This window comes from Saccopteryx bilineata, chromosome 5, assembly GCF_036850765.1.
Source record: "Saccopteryx bilineata isolate mSacBil1 chromosome 5, mSacBil1_pri_phased_curated, whole genome shotgun sequence".
NCBI classification, from domain to species: domain Eukaryota; kingdom Metazoa; phylum Chordata; class Mammalia; order Chiroptera; family Emballonuridae; genus Saccopteryx; species Saccopteryx bilineata.
This window is the reverse complement of record NC_089494.1, coordinates 18,362,584-18,383,783: the sequence shown is the minus strand read 5'-3', so window position 1 is coordinate 18,383,783 and position 21,200 is coordinate 18,362,584. Positions and strand designations below refer to the sequence as shown.

General features: G+C 40.4%; 1 protein-coding gene and 1 pseudogene across 5 annotated transcripts in view; both read right to left on the bottom strand.

The window, feature by feature from the left end:
• The window catches only part of USP37 (ubiquitin specific peptidase 37), a 92,588-nt gene that overhangs the window by 55,990 nt on the left and 15,398 nt on the right, over positions 1-21,200 (bottom strand). For all 5 annotated transcript variants that reach the window (XM_066233329.1, XM_066233331.1, XM_066233328.1 and 2 more), the window contains 5 exons: positions 19,961-20,061; positions 14,694-14,872; positions 13,885-13,959; positions 6,068-6,165; positions 3,857-3,941 (listed from right to left, as the gene is read on the bottom strand). In XM_066233329.1, the coding sequence (XP_066089426.1) occupies positions 3,857-3,941; positions 6,068-6,165; positions 13,885-13,959; positions 14,694-14,872; positions 19,961-20,061 (538 nt within the window). The remainder of the gene's footprint in view (positions 1-3,856; positions 3,942-6,067; positions 6,166-13,884; positions 13,960-14,693; positions 14,873-19,960; positions 20,062-21,200) is intronic.
• Positions 510-2,715, bottom strand: LOC136337905 (WD repeat-containing protein 26 pseudogene; annotated as a pseudogene).

The window sequence follows — 21,200 nt, the reverse complement described above, 5'->3', positions numbered from 1 at the left end:
CATTGTGACACCTTAGTTGTTCACTGATTGCTTTCTCATATTTGCCCTGACCGCGGGCCTTCAGCAGACTGAGAAACCCCTTGCTTGAGCCAGAGACCTTGGGTCCAAGCTGGTAAACTTTTGCTCAAACCAGATGAGCCCATGCTCAAGCTGGCGACCTCGGGGTCTCGAACCTGGGTCCTCCGCATCCCAGTTTGATGCTCTATCCACTGCGCCACTGCCTAGTCAGGCCTTAATTTATTTTTTTAAAAATTGTGCTGTTAATTCTTTTACAGGTAAACAAGCTATGTGAGAAGTATACAAAACTTTTTGTCACACGTAATATTGAGTGCTTTTGACATAGTTCGCTGGTTTATCATCTGAATCTGTATATACTGTGCAACAGGCAAGGCCAGAAATCCATGAACTACGCTGCAAAGATCTCAAGCTAAATAAGGTGGAAATTTGGAGAAACAAAAGAAGGAAATTCTTTTCTATCCAATGTATACTCTTCAGACTAAAGCACTCTATCAAGCCTTGAAGTTGTATCCCCGGATTTGCTGGTGTGTGCCTGAGGCCAGAACACTCTTGCCATCACTTAAGCACCAAAGGCACTACACCTGCACCCCTTCCCAGGAGTCCAGCAGGTTACCATCCAAATCACACTGGTAGAACTGCCCACACAGACCTCCGGTTACAAAGCGTTTCCCATCTGGATTCCATGCCACGCTTGTTAAACTGTCTTTATGAGAGTGGCTCATTTTTGTTCTTAGCTCTCCCGTTTGTACATTCCAAAGACAAAACTTAGAGCAGTCATCTAGGCCACAAGCAACAAGATAGTTGTCATCTGGATTCCATGCAATATAAGAAACACCATAAGCATCTCCTTCTAATGTTTTAAGCAGTTTTAGCAGGTGTGTATCCGGATCCACTTGCCATATGATGACTGTTGTATCTTTTGATCCTGTTGCTAGTTTAGTGCCATCATTAGAGAATTTATAGAACCACACTTCATTACAATGCTCCCTAAGTATCTGCTGAGTATAACATGGGAACTGCCTCCTACTACAAACATGATCTATAAGGAGAGACACAGAATCTAGGTTACTATCAAGTGTGGTATAGTGGTATAGGCACCTGTCCCTCTGCAGTTCCACCGCCTGCCGCAGGAGAGTCTGTAAAAGCTGCGGGACAGCATCACCGTCGGTGGTAAGTAGTTCTGAAGTTTGTCCAACAGTTTGGATCGGGAGGCCGTTCCTTTGCCTTCCCACTCTGCTTTCGCATGCAGGTCTTCTGCATGGCTACACACCAGATACCCACTGAGAACGTGAATGCGCTTTGGGTTATACTTCAGCAGCGTCTGTTCACAGTGTAGGACTTGAAGGGTCTCCAGGACCTTGCTGTCCTCAAGGTACTTCTGCTACAGCAGCAAAAATTTCATCCTCACAATTATTCCCAACAGCGTTTAAGAGATTTCAAGTGTGCCTCTTACCACAATAGCATGAGGAGAATGCTAAAGGCTTTAGTTCATTCAGGTCATTTTCTGCCTTACCCCAGTCTCCATGACATGATTTTGGAATCTGGTAGCAGAAGGACGTTCTAAACCAGTGGTCCCCAACCTTTTTTGGGCAACGGACCAGTTTAATGTCAGAAAATATTTTCATGGACCGACCTTTATGGTGGGACGGATAAATGCACAAAATAAAATTATGCGACCGACGTAAAAACTGTGGTATTTTTAAATATAATTGTCGAACTTATATTTATTGGGCTAAGTTAAATGAGGAATAACCTCATTATTCAGGTTGTATTTAAATTTATTCTGACAACATCTCATGTTATTTATTCTTTCTCTGCAGACCAGTACCAAATGGCCCACGGACCGCTACGGGTCCCAGCCTAGGGGTTGGGGACCACTGTTCTAAACGACATCCTGACTCTTGCATGAGGAGATCAATAGTCTGGTTGAGCCCTAAGCCATTCAAGTGCTGTCCTATTAGCCTAACGATGTCCTCATCCGACTGGAAGAGCCATTTCTTCTTCTTGAGGCTGCTGCCCAGTTCTGGGGTGGCCAAAGAAGAGGAGGTTGCAGCAGCCCCAACGGGGACCCAGTTATTGACATTCAGGCTATTGCTATTGTTGCTGGCAGCGGAGGGGGCGGAAGGCAGGAGCCCGTTGACCCTGGCCCCGGCTCCCACCGCCCCCTCGCCCTCTTCTTCCACCGCCTCCTCCTCCTTCTGACTTGCTGGCCTGCATGATGCTGCTGCTGACCAGGCTGTGGCCACTACTTCGGTAGGGGAGGGCAGAGGCAGCGGAAGGGGCAGCAGCCGGGGAGAGTCCCACCACTACCACCACCGAGGAGGAGGAGGCGGACGACAACGACAAGGACAAGGACGAGGACGGCGGGGAGAGGCCTGCTCTGCCTGCCGAAGCCTAGGGCTCTCCTGCTCCCTCCACCCACGAGGCTCAGGGTTTCTTCCGCAGGGGCGGGGAGGCTCCGCCGGTGTCCAAGTTGGAGGAGGAGGAAGCGAAGGCCAGAGTTTTCACACTGAGTGAGGCTGTGGTGGGAAGGGGAGGGGCTGAGGCGGGGGGGGGGGGGGGGCCGGGGTCAGGCAGGGAGAGAGGAGGGGGTGGAGGGCAGAGGAGGAAGGGGAGGAGGATCCGGGCCTCCCCCCGCCCAAGCAGCTTGGGTGCACGGCCCGGGAGGCGCGGGGCCGCTGCTGGAATGAGCCCCATCGCTGGCAGCGGTGGGCGGCAGAGGAGGCAGCTGCTGCCTCTGTCCTCGGGACCGCTCTGCTTCATGGTGTGTTCACAACTTATAACTTTTGAAGTTTTCACCATATGCATTTATTAGTTATACAAAAAAATACATTTTAAAAGTATTTAGATTTTAAAATTCACTTTTAAAATTATTTTGCAGATTGCTATTTATTGCTACTCCTTCCTTGTTCAGTTTTCTGAACAAATAATCTTTGTATTACCTAAAAATAGCATTATGTATCTACATTCTTCAATTATAATTTAGCTGGGTATAGAATTATTAGATGCTATTACTCCAGCATATTCTGTTTCTATTGCTGTTAATGTCAGTCTGTTTTACTTTTATAGATGACATTTTCTTTTGGTATCTTATTTTATACAAATGATCAAGATGTTACTTTCAATTAAATTCTAGGAAAAACCAAAATATGACTTAATAGATCATTCATTATATACTATATTATATACTATTACTACCTCACTTTTCTCTTTAAATTTACTATTGCTTCTCTGTGCTGCATTCTGTATTCATGCCTTCTTGACAAGTCCCTAGAAGTTATCTTACATATTTATATCAAATAAATCTCAAAAAATTTATATCTATAGACTTAGCAATTAAATTTCTGACTAGCCTTTTCCACTACTGTGAAACTTTTTTAAAGAAAATAACTTTTGGTAGGTAGCTTAAAAATTCCACAGGCAATAAAGGCAATTTGCTGAGATCTAACTATTCTCATCACTGAGATGTTGGAGAACACACTGGTCTAGAATCTGATTACACTGTCAGTCACAATCTGTGGCCTCAGTACAAATCTACCTAGAACTCAGTTTATTCATTTCTTGAAAAATTTTAAAAAGAAAAACTAAAACATTTGTAGAGTACTTTCTAACTAAAATGTTGAGTCAATGAGTCTCATTAAGTTTGTTATTTTAAATTACAGTACTCAGAGTATACTTAAAGATGTAGTAAGTCTTAACAATGTTGAAGTTAAGATACATCTTACAGAAGCTGATATGGAAGAGAAAGAAGGGTATTCGGCACAGCTTAACCCACCATTCAATATTCTGCAGAGAGTTCTAGAGTTCTTTACAGGGTGTACGTATAACCAATGCATACCTGTCTAGATTAGTGCTGCCAGAAGAGTAGTCCTTGGATCCAGATCTGCTACCATAAAAGGAGGATGACTGCAAAGGTAAAAGCCCTATAAAATGAACAAACACAGGAACAATTCAATTCCTAAATCAACCACTTAAGTCCAATTACTAATATAATTATGCACGGAGTCTATTTATATAGCTCTTTTAATCAACATCATACAAATGTTAAAAGATCAAATACTGTAGAAAAGATTATAATAGCAAAGAATACTCTCCTGGCCCTGGCCGGTTGGCTCAGCGGTAGAGCATTGGCCTGGCGTGTGGGGGACCCGGGTTCGATTCCCGGCCAGGGCACATAGGAGAAGCGCCCATTTGCTTCTCCACCCCCACCCCCTCCTTCCTCTCTGTCTCTCTCTTCCCCTCCCGCAGCCAAGGCTCCATTGGAGCAAAGATGGCCCGGGCGCTGGGGATGGCTCCTTGGCCTCTGCCCCAGGCGCTAGAGTGGCTCTGGTCGCGGCAGAGCGACACCCCGGAGGGCAGAGCATCGCCCCCTGGTGGGCAGAGCGTCGCCGCCCCTGGTGGGCGTGCCGCGTGGATCCCAGTCGGGCGCATGCGGGAGTCTGTCTGACTGTCTCTCCCCGTTTCCAGCTTCAGAAAAATACAAAAAAAAAAAAAAAGAATACTCTCCTACTCCAAAGACCTCCAAATTTCCCTAATTTCTATCCATTTTTTAAACCTAGTTTTTCTGATTTCCTCCAAAACACTAGATACTGTTTCTACTATTTTTTAAATTTATTCATTTTGAAGATTATCAGTTATCCCTTTTAGGAAAAAATCACCACCTCCACTCTTTATTTACTTCCCTCCAATCATTAGTTGTGTTAGTTCAGTTCTAGCGATTAACTTTATACTTTAACATACTTAAAATTTCTATATTTTGTTCCATGAACCTTCTTATCACTTGTCCACTTCCTTCACGCTCCTCTCCCACGTCAACTTTTTAAAGATGTACCTTAATTTTAACATTGTTAAGGCTTATTACAGCTTTAACCATAGGTTGACTATAAAAGCTGAAAACCAGTACGTGGAGTTTACATATTGTGTTATTATTTGAGAGGAAAGAATTATATTAGCACTACTTCTTTCTGTAGGAACCCACTGTCACAACTCTGAACCACTAAAAGGATTAAAAGGAGATCATTCCTAGGGTCCTGATCAAATGAATTCCCCTAAACTCTCAATTTATCAAAATCATGCTATATTTTAATTCGCTTCAATTTAATTTCAAGTTGACATAATATTCAAGTCAACATCAGATTGCTGAGTCTCTGATTAGTTCAGAGGAGCAGAGAGATTGGTTAAGTAGGAAATACTGACAAAAATTCATGAACAGTCTACCTTTTATTTATTTTTATTTTTTTTATTTTATTTTTTTTTCTGAAGCTGGAAACAGGGATAGACAGTCAGACAGACTCCCACATGCACCCGACCGGAATCCACCTGGCACGCCCACCAGGGGCAACGCTCTGCCCACCAGGGGGCAACACTCTGCCCCTCCAGGGCGTCGCCCTGCCGTGACCAGAGCCACTCTAGCGCCTGGGGCAGAGGCCAACGAACCATCCCCAGCGCCCGGGCCATCCCTGCTCCAATGGAGCCTTGGCTGCGGGAGGGGAAGAGAGAGACAGAGGAAAGAGGGGGGGGGGTGGAAAAGCAAATGGGCACTTCTCCTATGTGCCCCGGCCAGGAATCGAACCCAGGTCCCCCGCACACCAGGCCGACGCTCTACCGCTGAGCCAACCGGCCAGGGCCGACAGTCTACCTTTTAGATTTTGTAAAGGTGAGATTAAGCAATTGCTTAGGCAATCATTGCAGGACCTTCAAGAACTTCTAATAAGTGGCAACACCAATGAACTTTAATTTCAACCACTTTAACTCCTTGGATTCATTCTATGGTCCAGGTGTCTTGACAATGAAAGAGCTTAATTCTAGGCAGTTAAATAGGGAAGACAGTAAGTCTAGATTCTTTGTAAACAAAATACAAGTTCCCTTATATTTCTAATATTTTTAAAGTATTTTAGCAGGGTACTGGTATAAATTGGTGCCCAATAACTAGTACCGAATTGTGGAGCATTCCTGAATAACAGAGAGATATATCCCAGCTAGATTTTTATTTGTAATCTAATACAACATCTCATATAAAAAATATCTTATATAAAGACCAAATACTTACCTGATGTCCTATTCTCTTCTGACTGTTTCAAACTCAGCTGCTTCTCTCTACTGCTGGTTAAATACTTTCTTGAGGGATCTGTCATAGCCTTGTTGTTCCTAAAGTTAATAATTTAATTCAATATATATAGGTGTGTAAAGATATAGGTCTTAATCTTAAATAGTTATTAAAAAATTTAACTTTCAAGTGAATTCATGGATTTGCTTGGAAGTTAGGCTACAAAGTGTTAAAGCCTCAAGAGGTAAGAGACTTACACAAATGAGAATCATGAAAACAAGCTTTCGTTTATCAAGTCAAAAGCCAATCTAATCCGCCTGACCAGGCGGTGGCGCAGTGGATAGAGCATTGGACTGGGATGCAGAGGACCCAGGTTCGAGACCCTGAGGTCACCTGATTGAGCGCGGGCTCATCTGGTTTGAGCAAAAAGCCCACCAGCTTGAACCCAAGGTTGCTGGCTCCAGCAAGGGGTTACTCGGTCTGCTGAAGGCCTGCGGTCAAGGCACATATGAGAAAGCAATCAATGAACAACTAAGGTGTTGCAACACACTATGAGAAACTAATGATTGATGCTTCTCATCTCTCTTCGTTCCTGTCTATCTGTCCCTGTCTATCCCTCTCTCTCTCTGAAAAAAAAAAAAAAAAAAAAAAAAAAAAGCCAATCTAATCCATATCCTAGTCATTAAGCAAAAATGAAGGAGCAATTTTATTTTTTCTAGAGTCAAACCAGAGACAGCAAGATTACATAGATTTTTAGTCAAAAGCTAGAGAAGATGAAATTATTTACCTATTAAAAACCCAAAAGAATCATTTAAGAAGTAAATTATTCAAGCTTGATACTACATGGGTTTAAAAAGTAAAACAAATAAACAAGACCGAAACGTTCTAATAGTCTATAGATTTGAAATACTACTAAATGTCAATGTCACTTAAATTCATAGTGATTAATATATTTTAAGTTCATGAAGACACAAAGTTAAAAATTTTAAGCCCCACTGCTCCCTCTATTATTCCCAAATACCTAAACGTATTAAGTAGAGTGGGTTCATTCAGATAAATGCTCATTGCTTTGATTAAAAGTGCTTACTTTAGGAGAATCATCATGAATAAATCCTGTAGCAGACAAATTAGATGCTCCAAATTCCCTCTGACCACATTTTTGTACTCTCTCTTTCACATACCAATTTAGCTATGTTTCTGAAAGCAATACCTGGGGCTATCCCTAATAATATTCTATTATTTTGTTTTCCTTAAGGATTAGTCTGAGTCCCACTCAGGCTTCATTTCCTGTACTGCATGCACTGTCTTGTTCACCCCATTCCCTTCCTGGTATTCCCTGGGAATACTTCCTTAACAAATCAGTTGCACACCAATCTCCATTTCAGGGTGTGCTTTCTGGGGAACTTGAACCACAACAGTTGGAAACAGGAAGCACCCTCTAAGGACAGGATTCTGGAATTGGATCACTTGTTTGGCGATGGAAACAGAAAACCCATTGCTGATGATTAGACCTGTTATCCAGTGTATCTGCATGGAACTGGAATGGGATAAAATATTAGAGAATATGGCTCATGCAGTATCTCAAGCAATCAAGAAATGTGGTAGATTGCATGATGAATCTTCTTGGAGTTAGAGAAATGTTCTAAAACTAGACGACAGTGATGACCGCACAACCCAATGAATTTACTAAAAATTATTAACTGTATACATTTAAAACAGGTTAAGGTTGTTTAAAAAAATGTCCCAAAGTAGTTCCCTTGTTATACCCAAGCTGCCCACCTCCCATCAAGAAATGCCGTATCTTTCCCAATGAAGTTGGCCTTGTGATTTCTTTTTTCCAAAATAATGTTACAAACATAACAAAGTCCGGATCATAAGGGTTAAGGCACCTTGCAAATTTCTACTCCCTCTCCTGAAACCCTGCCACTGTTATGTAAATAACTCCAAGCTAACCTGCTAGATACCGAAAGACACATGGTTAACTACCCTCATTATTCCAACCACTAGCCAGCCAATGGCCAGTCATACAAGAGAGGCCATCCTAAACCAGCCAGTCCCTAGCACAACCCACCAAATGACCAAGGATGCATGAGAAAATGAGAGAATCCAGCCACAATTGGTCAAGCCTGGCCCAAATAACCAGAACCACTAAAGTGACCGTTAACTTATAAGCACTCATGAGTTACTATTTTAAGCCACTAAGGTTAGAGTGGTTTGTCATATAGCAATATATAACTGATACAAGTAATATTAGGTAAAGAATAATCATAGAGTATAGAATTTACTGGTTATTGCAATGAGTATGGATTCACTCAAGAGTAAAAATGATAGGCTCAGTTAAGCCAGTTATCAACTTAAGGACAAAGACATCGCGTAGAATTGTTCTCCCAAGGGTAGTTGTAGCTCAGATCCTTAGGATTTGAGAGCAACGTTATACAGCAGAAAATCATACATCATTTGTAAAGTATACATACTACTCCTGGCATATTACTAGGCCCTGGAAGAGACTGAGCATTTGACTATGAGTTATCAAGGGACTATGCAACCAGAGCTAGCCATCATTAGCTTGGTGCTATCATATCAATGAAGTTGTCAAATCAGGTAGTCACCACAGTAACTCATCATAAAACGAAGTGGTACATCTAGGATTAGCTCTAAGTAAGCAGGAATAGATTACAAGAACAGGCATTATGAGTATTCCTTATGACTAATTAAAAGAGGAGGAAAACCTGGGCTTGAGTTATACATATATCATCTTGGAGTAAAGGAGATTCACTAGGAATCTCAGTGCTCTCATGCTCAATTTTTTTTTTCTCATGCTCAATTTTACTATGATTGGGCAATTATGGCAACCACAGCCTAATAACTACATGGTAACTAACTAGATCCCCAAGAAATGAAGAGCTCAGTCATACCACCAGGCAAATCACCAAGACCAGCAGAAGTTTTTTTATATGAAAGATGCAGCAAATCTAGAATGGACGGTAGAAGATGATGTATCATCAGGTATAGCCTCAAGGCTATTTGTAGCAATAAGGACTGTAGCTCATTCCTCTAACCTTATTAAGTCTCACCCAGAAATTGGAGAGCACTGTATCTGTGACAAGATGAAATAAAACTAACAGTGATGTTCCATCAGAGCCCCTCAGATTCCTTTTTATATACTTTTTACATTTCCACAGTGCATGTTTTCAACAGCCAGCACTTGCAGTTTTTCTTCAGAGGACTGCTTTTGGCTAACTTCAAATAATCCCATCTGGGCAGAGCCAAAAGCCCCAGGCAGCTGTTAAGCAAAGCCATGCAGTGTTGGAATGTGAAGGCTCATGTTCCTTACCTAAGGCTGGGACAAGCCCAGAGTGCTCCGCTGGATCAGGATGAGGCCTACCCTCTGTGGGACCTCTACCAAAGATCATTTCCTTAACTGGCACCAGCCTTTTTCCTGTCCTCCTTTCCCTCTCTGTCTTTGGTCTCTCCTATGAGCACTTTTTGAATAAGACACTTTCCCAACCACATTCATCCAAAGTCTGCTTCTAGGAAACTCAAACTTTAAAAAATCTAAGTGTGCCTGACCTGTGGTGGTGCTGTGGATAAAGCGTCAACCTGGAAACACTGAGGTTGCCGGTTCAAAACCCTGGCTTGCCTGGTCAAGGCACATATGGGAGTTGATGCTTCCTGCTCCTCCCCCTTCTCTCTCTCTCTCTCTCTCTCTCTCTCTCTCCCCTCATCCTCTCTAAAATAAATAAAATTTTAATAATAATAAAAAAAAAATCTAAGTGTGATGGCATAAAAAGTATTAGTCCAAAACAATGACAAAAAATTTAAGGCTCATCAAACAGAATTCTAAGTGGAACAATCGGGACTTCTTCCCCAAAGTGTGATGAATATGGTGAAACTGACACACAGCAGTCCATCACAACCACCTTTTGTGCATCTCCCTGTTCTATAGAAGCCAAAGAGCTAAAAAAAACCTACATTTCTGCCTGACTAGGTGGTGGCACAGTGGATAGAGAGTCAGACTGAGATGCGGAGGACCCAGGTTCGAGACCCTGAGGTCACCAGCTTGAGCGTGGGCTCATCTGGCTTGAGCAAAAAGCTCACCAGCTTGGACTCAAGGTTGCTGGCTTGAGCAAGGGGTCACTCTGTCTGCTGAAGGCCCGTGGTCAAGGCATTTATGAGAAAGCAATCAATGAACAACTAAGGTGTCGCAACGAGAAACTGATGATTGATGCTTCTCATTTCTCTCCGTTCCTGTCTGTCTGTCCCTATCTATCCCTCTCTCTCTCTCTGTCCCTGTAAACAAAACAAAACAAAACAAAAACTACATCTCGAAGTTAGTGTTTAGGATGTGATTTAAGATAAGGCAATCACACATGTACTTGTACAATATCCGGAAAGTAAAAGTCAGAAGTCATGTGTTCTGCCACTTACGATAGCAAACGTCATACTGGAGGTGTCTGTTTTTTCTGTAGAGGATTTCCAACCTAGGTGGTGGCAGCACAGTTCTACAGATGATAGATTTCATGACAGTCTCCAATTCAGCTACAAGCTTCATGATAACCAAGAGCATCTTTGATGACCAAATCTGGGACATGGCTCTCAAATATCATTCCTGAAAGCTTAATCCAGAGCCCACTTTTTCAGCTTTCCTAATGGTTCTGTAGGTTACTTAATACTCATTTTATGCAAATACCTTTGTGAGTAAACTAGCTAGAGTAAATTTCGCTCCTTACAACTGAACCTAGAAAACACAAATTTTGTTACTAGAAGTGGGATGTTACCATAAAAAACCTAAAATATGTAACACTAGCTCAGCAAGAAGGTAGAGGGTACGGACACAAATATTACAGACTGGAAAGCTGGTGACTTGTTATAGAGCAGCAAAATATTTATAGTAATGTCTTGGGAGGCAGACCTCATACTTGCCAAATGTATACAGCTCTAAAGGAAAAAGACTGAGACAATTAAGAACATTGGTCGGTGTTAGTGCTTATTGCCTTTGGCAAGGTCCCATCTGAGACAAATAAATTTGGGCAAGCACTAGCCAGCTTGCAAGCAAGGATAGAAAAGAATACATTTCTCTTTGCCAATGACCTAGATTTTTTATTTTTTTTGAGAGAGAGAGCGAAAGAGAGGAAGAGAGAGATTAGAAGCATCAACTCATAGTTGCCTCACTTTAGTTGTTCACTGATTGCTCCTCATACGTGCCTTGACCAGGGGGCTCAAGCCAAGCCAATGATCCCTTGTCAAGCCAGCAACCTTGAGTTCCAAGCCAATGATCCCTTGTCAAGCCAGCAACCTTGAGTTCCAAGCCAGCAACCTTTGGGCTCAAGTCAGCAACCATAGGATCATTTCAGTGATCCTACACTCAAGCTGTCAAGCCCACGCTCAAGCCAGGTGAGCCCACGTTAAAGCCAGCAACCATGGGATTTCAAACCTAGGGCCTCAGGTTGATGCTCTATTGCTCTATCCACTGGGCTAACACTAGTCAGGCATCAATGACCTAGAAATGAAATTGTCTGGTAATTTGAGACCATATGGGACCAAAAAAAAAAAATCCAATTGCTTCTGATTCTCAAATTGAGGTAATGATAAGAGGTAAATGGAAAAGTAATTTTGTGAAAAAACTTTGATATTAATGTTAGGTAACTGGGTGAGGGGTACATAGGAACATTCCATTTCATCTCTAACTTTTCTGTAAATCTAAAATTATTCCAAAATTTAAGTTTTATTAAACCAACCCCAAAATAGCCATCCAAATTTTTTCTGGACCCTATAAAAGTCTGTTTGTTCTACCTTTACAAAAACTTCTAGATTTCTAAAACTTCTACATTTTTATAGACACTTCTTCCAGAATAGCACCAGCATGAAGCAGGCTACAAAAGCTGTCTGACCCCAAAGAAGAACATAGTTCCCAAACCTTCAGTTATGGCCTTGAAAAATAACAGACAAAGGGAATCTATGAGAGGACAAAGCCAGGAGTCACATGAAGTACAATGAACAAGGGCCTCTCCTGGACACTGCTACATGGGCTAATCAAGAATTTACTCCCCTGTCCTCACAATTTCTGCCTCATAAGATTTTTTTTGCTGCTATGAACCAGTGACTCCTCCAGTTTCCTACTCCTATCTTTCCTAAATGTAAATTTTTATTGTGGATATCCTGTGCCTACTTCAGTAATGTACAGACATATCTCCTTTTATTTCACAAACCCTGCAGTTTTTCACAAATTGAAGGCAAGATCCTTTGCCAACAAAAATACTATGACCCACTAAAAGCTCATATAATGGTTAGCATTTTTTAGCAATAAAGTATTTTTAATTAAGATAGGCACATTACTTTTCTTAGACATAACGCTATTGCACACTTATTATAGTGTAAACACATGCCCTGGAAAACCAAAACAACTTGTGTAACTTTATTGCGATATTTCCTTTACTGAAGTGGTCCGCAACCAGACCCACAATATATCTGCGATATGCCTGTATACTAATATGTATATGGAAATAGGACTGAGAAATATCAATTAACTTGCCCTTTAGTTTTTAGGTACCAGACCATGAGGTGCATGGTCAAAGAAAGCCCATCCAGACCTTATGGAGAGGATTACACATCATCCAGAGATCCTGGTCTTAGACACAAGGCCTAAATGATGCTTGGAGGCTGTCTCCATTAGGATGAGGGGAGGAGTTCAACGTATGTGAAAGTAACGAACAGAGGTATTTCTGTGGCTAAAAGAGTAAACTACAGCAACCTATCAGTTGTCCCCAAATAGCCATTGTACCCTTCTGCAATTACCATAAAGTTTGGGCTATGTATATTTACTGAATTTTCTTATAACTTGCTATATACACACAACTAAGTTCTGGTCAATGTGATGTACAGAACAGTGGTGTGTACAATTTCCAGCCTAAAGAAAAGTAGAATGCCTTCCCTTTGTTCCTTTCTCCCTTCTCAGCAGCAGGAGTGTGGACATGAGAGCAGAGGCTGAAGCAGCTACCCTGGTTCACAAACTGGAAGCTATTAAGGACAGTGGATCAACAAGATAAAAAGAATCTGAGTCCAGGGTGATTGTATTTTCAGATACCATACTAGTCCTATTATCTACCTAGATTTCTACATGTATTACAGCAGCAGAACCAAGATCTCAATTAATGTATAAAGTTTTTTCAGCTTTTTCCCAATTCCTTTATAGTGATCTCTTGAACTTGAATACCAGGTAACTATCAATTGATTTATTCTGTTAACTGAGGTATTAGCTGATAACAGTGTTATGTTTTCTCCCACTAGAAGGTAGAAAAAAAAAGGACCCTCCCATGAGGAAGAAGAGGGTGTGAGCTAGTGACTATCCTGCTGCAGGTGTATACCCTTGGGTTTAATCCAGAATAGTTCCATAAGATTGATGTTCCATGCTTAGAGTCTATGTAGAGTTTATATCCTTTACCCCTAAACTAATGTTTCACATGAATAAGGTAAAAATAAATTTTTACACCTAAAAGGAAGAGGGGAAAAAGGGGTTCGCACTAAAAGTAGACAACAAGAAACACTTATTTAGAGTTCTTCAGCTCTATCCTTCCTCTAACTACTACAGATAAAAAAACCCCAACAAACTACAATGGGAGAAGTACAATGATAGCAAAGCAATAGCTACAATCAAATCCTCTCTTTATTGAGCCTACAATCTACTTCCACTAAAATACTTTATTTAAATTCTGCTCTTCTATCTTCAGAATTCCCATAAATTGAACTATCTCCCTAGTGGTTGTAATTACCAATATAAGAAATACTGATCTAGGGCATTAAAGATTCTTAAAGCAACTTACGATGATGAATCATTTTCCTTAGGGTAATCTTCATTCAATTCTGAGCCTGACAGCATTCTTTTCCTTTTTTCAGTTCTAGAGATAACAGAGAAAATGATGTAATTTAAGAAGCTATAATTCATACTATTAAAAAGTATAAACAAACACACTCAAGGACAGGAACTGTGACTACTGCTATCTAATTCTCTATACCCGATTTAAATTATTATACTTGGCCCTAGCCGGTTGGCTCAGTGGTAGAGCGTCGGCCTGGCGTGCAGGAGTCCCGGGTTTGATTCCCGGCCAGGGCACACAGGGGAAGCGCCCATCTGCTTCTCCACCCCTCTCCCTCTCCTTCCTCTCTGCCTCTCTCTTCCCCTCCCGCAGCCAAGGCTCCACTGGAGCAAAGTTGGCCCAGGCGCTGAGGATGGCTCTGTGGCCTCTGCCTCAGGCACTAGAATGGCTCTGATCGCAACAGAGCAACACCCCGGATGGGCAGAGCATCGCCCCCTGGTGGGCGTGCCGGGTGGATCCCGGTCGGGCGCATGTGGGAGTCTGTCTGACTGCCTCCCCATTTCTGGCTTCGGAAAAATACAAAAAAAAATTATTATACTTAATATCTGCACACTCAATGTATATCATTAATATACACCATATAAGATAAATACTAACTACCTAACAAAAATGCACTTTATACTTTCTTCTAACAAACTTTACTCACTGGACAATCTCCTTTACTCTCCTCAAATTATTAGTCCCTTTAAAAGACCTCGAAGACATTTATAAACAGGCACAGCTAATGACTAAGAAAGAAAAAACATATTTCATACCTATTTTCTAATAACCCTGACCTAAGAGGTGTTGATGTAGACGTCAAAGGGGGAATTGTCCGGGTGATAGTTATTCCACTTCCTGCTGCAGTCTTTATCGATCCTCGACCTGGATTACCAATAACTCTTCGAAATGGAGTATCATCTTTAATTTCCAAACTTCCTCTTTTTGAAGAGGCCTGTAAGAATAAAATTTGAGATAGCAGCCTGACCTGTGGTGGCGCAGTGGATAAAGCATCAACCTGGAAATGCTGAGGTCGCCGGTTCGAAACCCTGGGCTTGCCTGGTCAAGGCACATATGGGAGTTGATGCTTCCAGCTCCTCCCCCCTTCTCTCCTCTCTCTCTCTCCCTCTCTGTCTCCTTTCTAAAATGAATAAAAAATAAATAAATAAATAAATAAAATAAACCAAAAAAAAAAAAATGTTCTAAGTAAAAAGTGCATGGTCTAAAAAAAAAAAAAGTTTGAGATAGCATATCTTCAAATTAATTGGCATACTTTTAAACCAGTGATTCTCAAGTGGAGAACTTTAAAAAAAATACCCACAACTAGAGAATCATCTCTAGAGATTCTAACCTAACTGGTCTGGGATAAAGTCCATTCATCAGTATTTTTTTTAAGCACTCTAGGTGATTCCAAAGTATGGTATCATAAATTGAGCAACCATGCCCTGCCTACATAGCTCTATTAGTTGGAGCTTCATCTGGTTCAATTCCAATTAGGGCACATACAGGAGCAGACTGACGTTCCTGTCTCTCTCTCTCTCTCTCTAAATAAATAAATAAATAAATAAATAGAGCAACACTTTATTCCCTGCAGTACTCTTGTAAACTTAAAAAATTCTACAACATACCTAGAAGCAGAAGGGAATTTTCTGTGAATTATTGATTATATATAAAAAAAGATTCACATACATAAGACATAGTTCAATTCACCAGGATGAAAATAAGTCTTTAGATTAAAAAAATCCAATTAGACCCTGACTGGTGGTGGCTCAGTGAATAGAGCGTCAACCCGAGACTCTATAAAGGTCCCAGGTTTGAAACCCTAAGTTTGCCAGCTTGAGTGAGGGGTCACCAGCTTGAGCGTGAGATCACTGATATGATCCCATGGTTGCTGGTTTGAAGCCCAAGGTCGCTGGCTTGAGTGGGGGGTCACTGGTTCAGCTGGAGCCCTCGGTCAAGACATGTATGAGAAGCAATTGATAACAAAATTGACTCAACTAAGCAATGATGTTTCTCATCTCTAGCCTTTTCTGTCTCTTTCTGTCTCCCTCCCTCTCTCTCACTTAAAAAAAATCCAATTACAATTACAATAAATTAAAGTGACATGTATGTAGCGTGCAGTTGAGTAGTCTCCAGCTTCTAGTGACCCTATGAATCAGTGATGTCCTGTCCTCAACTGCCCTGCTCAGCTTCTGTAGACACATGTATGGCTTATTTTATGGTGTCAATCCATCTCATTTTTTGTCTTCCTCTTTTCCTTCTGACTTCTATTTTTTCCATTACTACTGGGAAAAGTGACAAAGTGTGACAAAAAGGAGCAACAATGAGATGTGGTCGCCACAACTTAAATGCCAAGTCATACGTACCTCATATGACTTTTGAAGGGGTTCCAGTTTGGAGGAATTAAACAAATATATGTAATAATGGGGAAAATGAAAGTGAGATACAGATCAGTGGCAGAGCTGAATCACAAAGTCTACTACCCTAAAGATATACAGCAAGAACATGTAGAAGAAAACAGCAATAAAAAAATACACAGGGTCGCCTAACCAGGCGGTAGCACAGTGGATAGAGCATCGGACTGGGATGCGGAAGGACCCAGGTTCGAGACCTTGAGGTCGCCAGCTTAAGCACGGGCTCATCTGGTTTGAGCAAGGCTCACCAGCTTGAGCCCAAGGTCGCTGGCTCCAGCAAGGGGTTACTTGGTCTGCTGAAGGCCTGCGGTCAAGACACATATGAGAAAGCAATCAATGAACAACTAAGGTGTTGCAATGCGCAACAAAAAACTAATGATTGATGCTTCTCATCTCTCCATTCCTGTCTATCTGTCCCTATCTATACCTCTCTCTGACTCTCTCTGTGTCTCTATAAAAAAATACAGAGGGTCAAAAGTGGGTTTATAGTTGTTCGTATGGAAAATAACACAGTAATTAATAATAATAATGGAATAAATTGCATTTCTCATACTCACAACTATAAATCTCCTTTTGCCATGCCCTGTATTAGTTGGGAAACAGCACTTTCAACCAGTATTCTACCAGAGAAGTTTTATAATCCTATAATAAGAGCTATGTGATTTCTCTGTGAAAGATATTTCTAATAACTTTCTATAATCTCAGGATAGAAAAAAATAAAAAATCTGAGTTATCTAAATGAACACTTTAAAAAATTAAATATATTGCCTGACCAGGTGATGGCGCAATGGATAGAGCGTCAGACTGGGACGCGGAGGACCCAGGTTCATAAACCCCAAGGTTGCCAGCTTGAGCATGGGCTCATCTGGTTTGAGCAAGGCTCACCAGCTTGAGCTCAAGGTCACTGGCTTGAGCAAGGGGTCACTCAGTCTGGTGTAGCCCCCTGGTCAAGGCACATATGAGAAAGCAATCCATGAACAACTAAGGTGCAGCAACAAAGAATTGATGCTTCTCTTCTCTCTCCCTTCCTGTCTGTCTGTCTCTCTTTCTCTGTCTCTGTCAAAATAAGTAGATAAAAAAAATTTTTTTTAAGTTAAATTTATTTTCTTCCTGACCAGGCGGTGGCGCAGCGGATAGAGTGTCGGACTGGGACGCGGAGGACCCGGGTTTGAGATCCCGAGGTTGCCAGCTTGAGTGTGGGCTCATCGGGTTTGAGCAAGGCTCATCAGCTTGAGCCCAAGGTAGCTGGCTCAAGCAAGGGGTCACTATATATATATATATATATATATATATATATATATAACAGGGGTCTGCTATAGCCCCTGTTAAAGGCACATATGAGAAATCAACTAATGGATAACTAAGGAACTGCAACGAAGAACTGATATTTCTCATCTCTCTCCCTTCCTGTCTGTCCCTATCTGTCCCTCTCTCTGACTGACTCTGTCTCTGCCACAAAAAAAAGTTAAATTTATTTTCTAATGGATGATACATTCCAAGATTTCAAAATCAAAATACTGTTATAAAAACCATATACTAAGAAATCTCATTATCACCCCAACGCCATCCACCCTCTTCTCATTTTCCCACCCCTTGCTTCTTTATGAAAACAGAAATCAATTATTTAATTATTTTTCTTACAGAAATGATTGCATACTATATGCATATTGTTTAGCATATTTTCAACCTTTTTTGACCCCAAAGTAAGACATTTACATTGCAATCTATTACAAACATGTGTAAGTAGAACTGAAACAAAGGTTTCAGAAACCAATACTTATCCTTACTATGCATAATACCTTTTCTATTCTACTCTTTCCTTTTTTATTTAATGCTAGTCACAACCCACAAAATTGATTTTATAATTCCAGTAACAGGGATCCTTATTTGTGAAGTATAAGCATCTGCTTCAGCTATACGTAATACGCACTTAAATATTCCAACAGTTTAAATTTCCCCCTATAAATGGATGAATCTCAAAGTAATTATTCTGAATGAAAAAGCCAGACAAAATAAAATTACACACTTTTCCCATTTACATAAACTTTAGAATATACAAATTAACATATAGTGTCAGAAAGCAAACTGGCTGTGGCCTAGGGATAGGAGCCGAAGAGGGAGGGAAGGATAACAAAGGGGAAAGGCTATGTTTACTAGGTTAAGATGGTGATTTTACAGCTATGTACACATGAGCCAAAATGTTTCAAACTGTACACTTTAATTATGTGCAATTTACTGAATGTCAATTATACCTCAACTAAAATGTAAAAAATAAAAAATCCATCCTATAACAAAGAACGTACCAAAAATGTTTATCCCAGTAAAGGACTAAGCAATTACCTCTCTGCACAGCCGAATAAAATTCAGCAGTTTCAAAGTTTCTCTTTTTGCCTGCTTTCCCTTGGTAAAACAAATTAAAAGAGGACTGCTAAACTGCAGTAGTATACAGTAAGTCTCATAGCTAGCTGAATATTTATGAAAGAAAAACTATTTAAAATGCAAATAGAAGACTTCAACAAAAGAGTTTGGTATCCTATACTGTAGGGGCAAAGTTCATAACATGGAAGAGAAACAAAGGGCATCACAGAAACAGTAACAGCAAAGACTGATCAGGTTGTTAGAATATGGTATTGTGGACCAAGAACTTTCACACACATTACCTCTCAGCAACCCTTAAAATATTATTGCTGTCAACCCTGGGCTTGCCTGGTCAAGGTACATATGGGAGTTGATGCTTCTAGCTCCTCCCCCCTTCTCTCTCTCTCTCTGTCTCTCTCTCTCCCTCTCTCTCTCCTCTCTAAAAATGAATAAATAAAATAAAATAAAATTATTAAAAAAATATTATTGCTCTCATTTTTTTTTTTTTTAAATGAGAGGAGGAGAGATAGGGAGACAGACTCCTATATGCATCCCAACCGGGATCTAATGGTCTTGGACCGATGTTCAAGTCAACCGAGCTATTTTTAGCGCTTGAGGCTGACCAACCGAGCCATACTCAGTGCCCAGGGCTGATGCTCAAACCAATTGAGCCAATGGCTGCAGGAGGGGAAGAGGGAGAGGGAGAGGAAGGAAAAAGGGAGAGGTGGGGAAGAAGGAGAGGGAGAGAAGCAGATGGTCACTTCTCTTGTGTGCCCTGAATGGGACTCAAATCTGGGCTTTCCATATACTGGGCTGATGCTCTATCCACTGAGCCATCAGCCAGAGCCTGTTGTCTCAATTTTACAGATGGGTACTAAGGCTAAGCATACTTAAGGAACTTTCCCAATGACCCACAGCTAGTCAGTGTCAGCACCAAGCCTGCAATCCACATCTAACTCCAAAACTATGCTTTTAAAAACTACACTTTACTTGCAGTTCACAATGATGACCATGAAACATCGAGCAAAGGTTAAGTGGTTCAGTAGAACTGTATGTAAGGGGAAAAGGAGATAAATTTTAGAAAGACTTCCATAAGAATAGTTGAGATTGAGATAGCTAAAATGGTAAATTTAAGGTATGTGGAAAATACCCTTGTGACAATGCCAAAATTATTAGGTATTACAGTCTATATTCTACTTCTTGCAATTACCTTATAGAATGTCTAAGATTATAATTTTTTAAAAGAGCTAAAAAGATTCAAATGAACATACCTGATTGTCTGAGTAAGAAAGCTGCCTATTGGTTTCCTTCTGTGAGGTTCTGCTGCCCAGAATAGGTCCAAAACTACCAGACCCCTGAGAAGGTTTCATGGCTGGTGCAGAAACAAAGCCCAAATCACTTATTTTAATAAAGAGATTTGTCATTATTATCATATAATATTACAGAAATAAATCAAAATGCTATTAACCAAGTCTTTCTGAATAGAAAGTACATCTGATATAAATAGTAATTAAAATTTAGAGCCAGTCTCAAGCAGAAAATTAAATAACATGCAAAAATTTGGGACCATGTAATAAGGCAAAAGTTTAAATGCAAAATGAAAATGCTTGAACTTCTCCTATGTCAATATTTGGTTTTTAACACTACAGAAAAGTTATTCACTATATGTCTATGGGATGAACACTGATAATGGATACCAAGAAAATATGTCAGACCATAACAAATAGATTTCCAACAATGTACACTCCAAAACATTCTCTGTAAGTTCAGAAAGTGGGACAAATGCTTTCTATTCCAAGTAAGTCAATGCTAGTTTAAAAACATGCAAGATATAGTATAAATGTGAATTTGTATATATATTTTTAAAAGGTACTTAATATTTTAATCAATTCCCATGAATATTTGGATGAATATTTGGAATGTTTTAATTTTGAAAATTGAAAACAATGCTGAACATCCTTTCACATATTTGCATTAATGGCACAATTTTTATAGGATAAATTCCTCAGAATAAGAATTGCTGGGGTAAAGGATGCTCTGGCAAGGACTTCCAGTACTATGCTAAATAGAAGAAGTAGTAAGAGAGGGCATATTCGCCTTGTTTCTGATCCTAGAAGAAAATCTTCTAGTTTTTCATCACTGTGATATTAGTTGTGGGCATTCATATATAGCCTTTACGATGTCAAGGGAGTTTCCTTCTAGTTCTAGTTTATTGAGAATTTTTTGCAATGAAAGGGTGTTGAATTTTACAAATGCTTTTTCTGCATCAAGATGATCACATGATTTTTGTCCTTCATTCTGTTAATTTGGTGTATTATAATGATTTTTTTTTTCATATCTTAAACCATCCTTGCATTACAGAAATAAGTCCCACTTGGTCAGTATAATTGTTTTAATGTGCTGTTGAATTTGGTCTGCTAGTATTTTGTGACAATTTTTGCATAAATATTCTCCAGGGATAATTGGTCTACAGTCTAGTAATATTCTTTTATAACCACAAATGCCAGATCT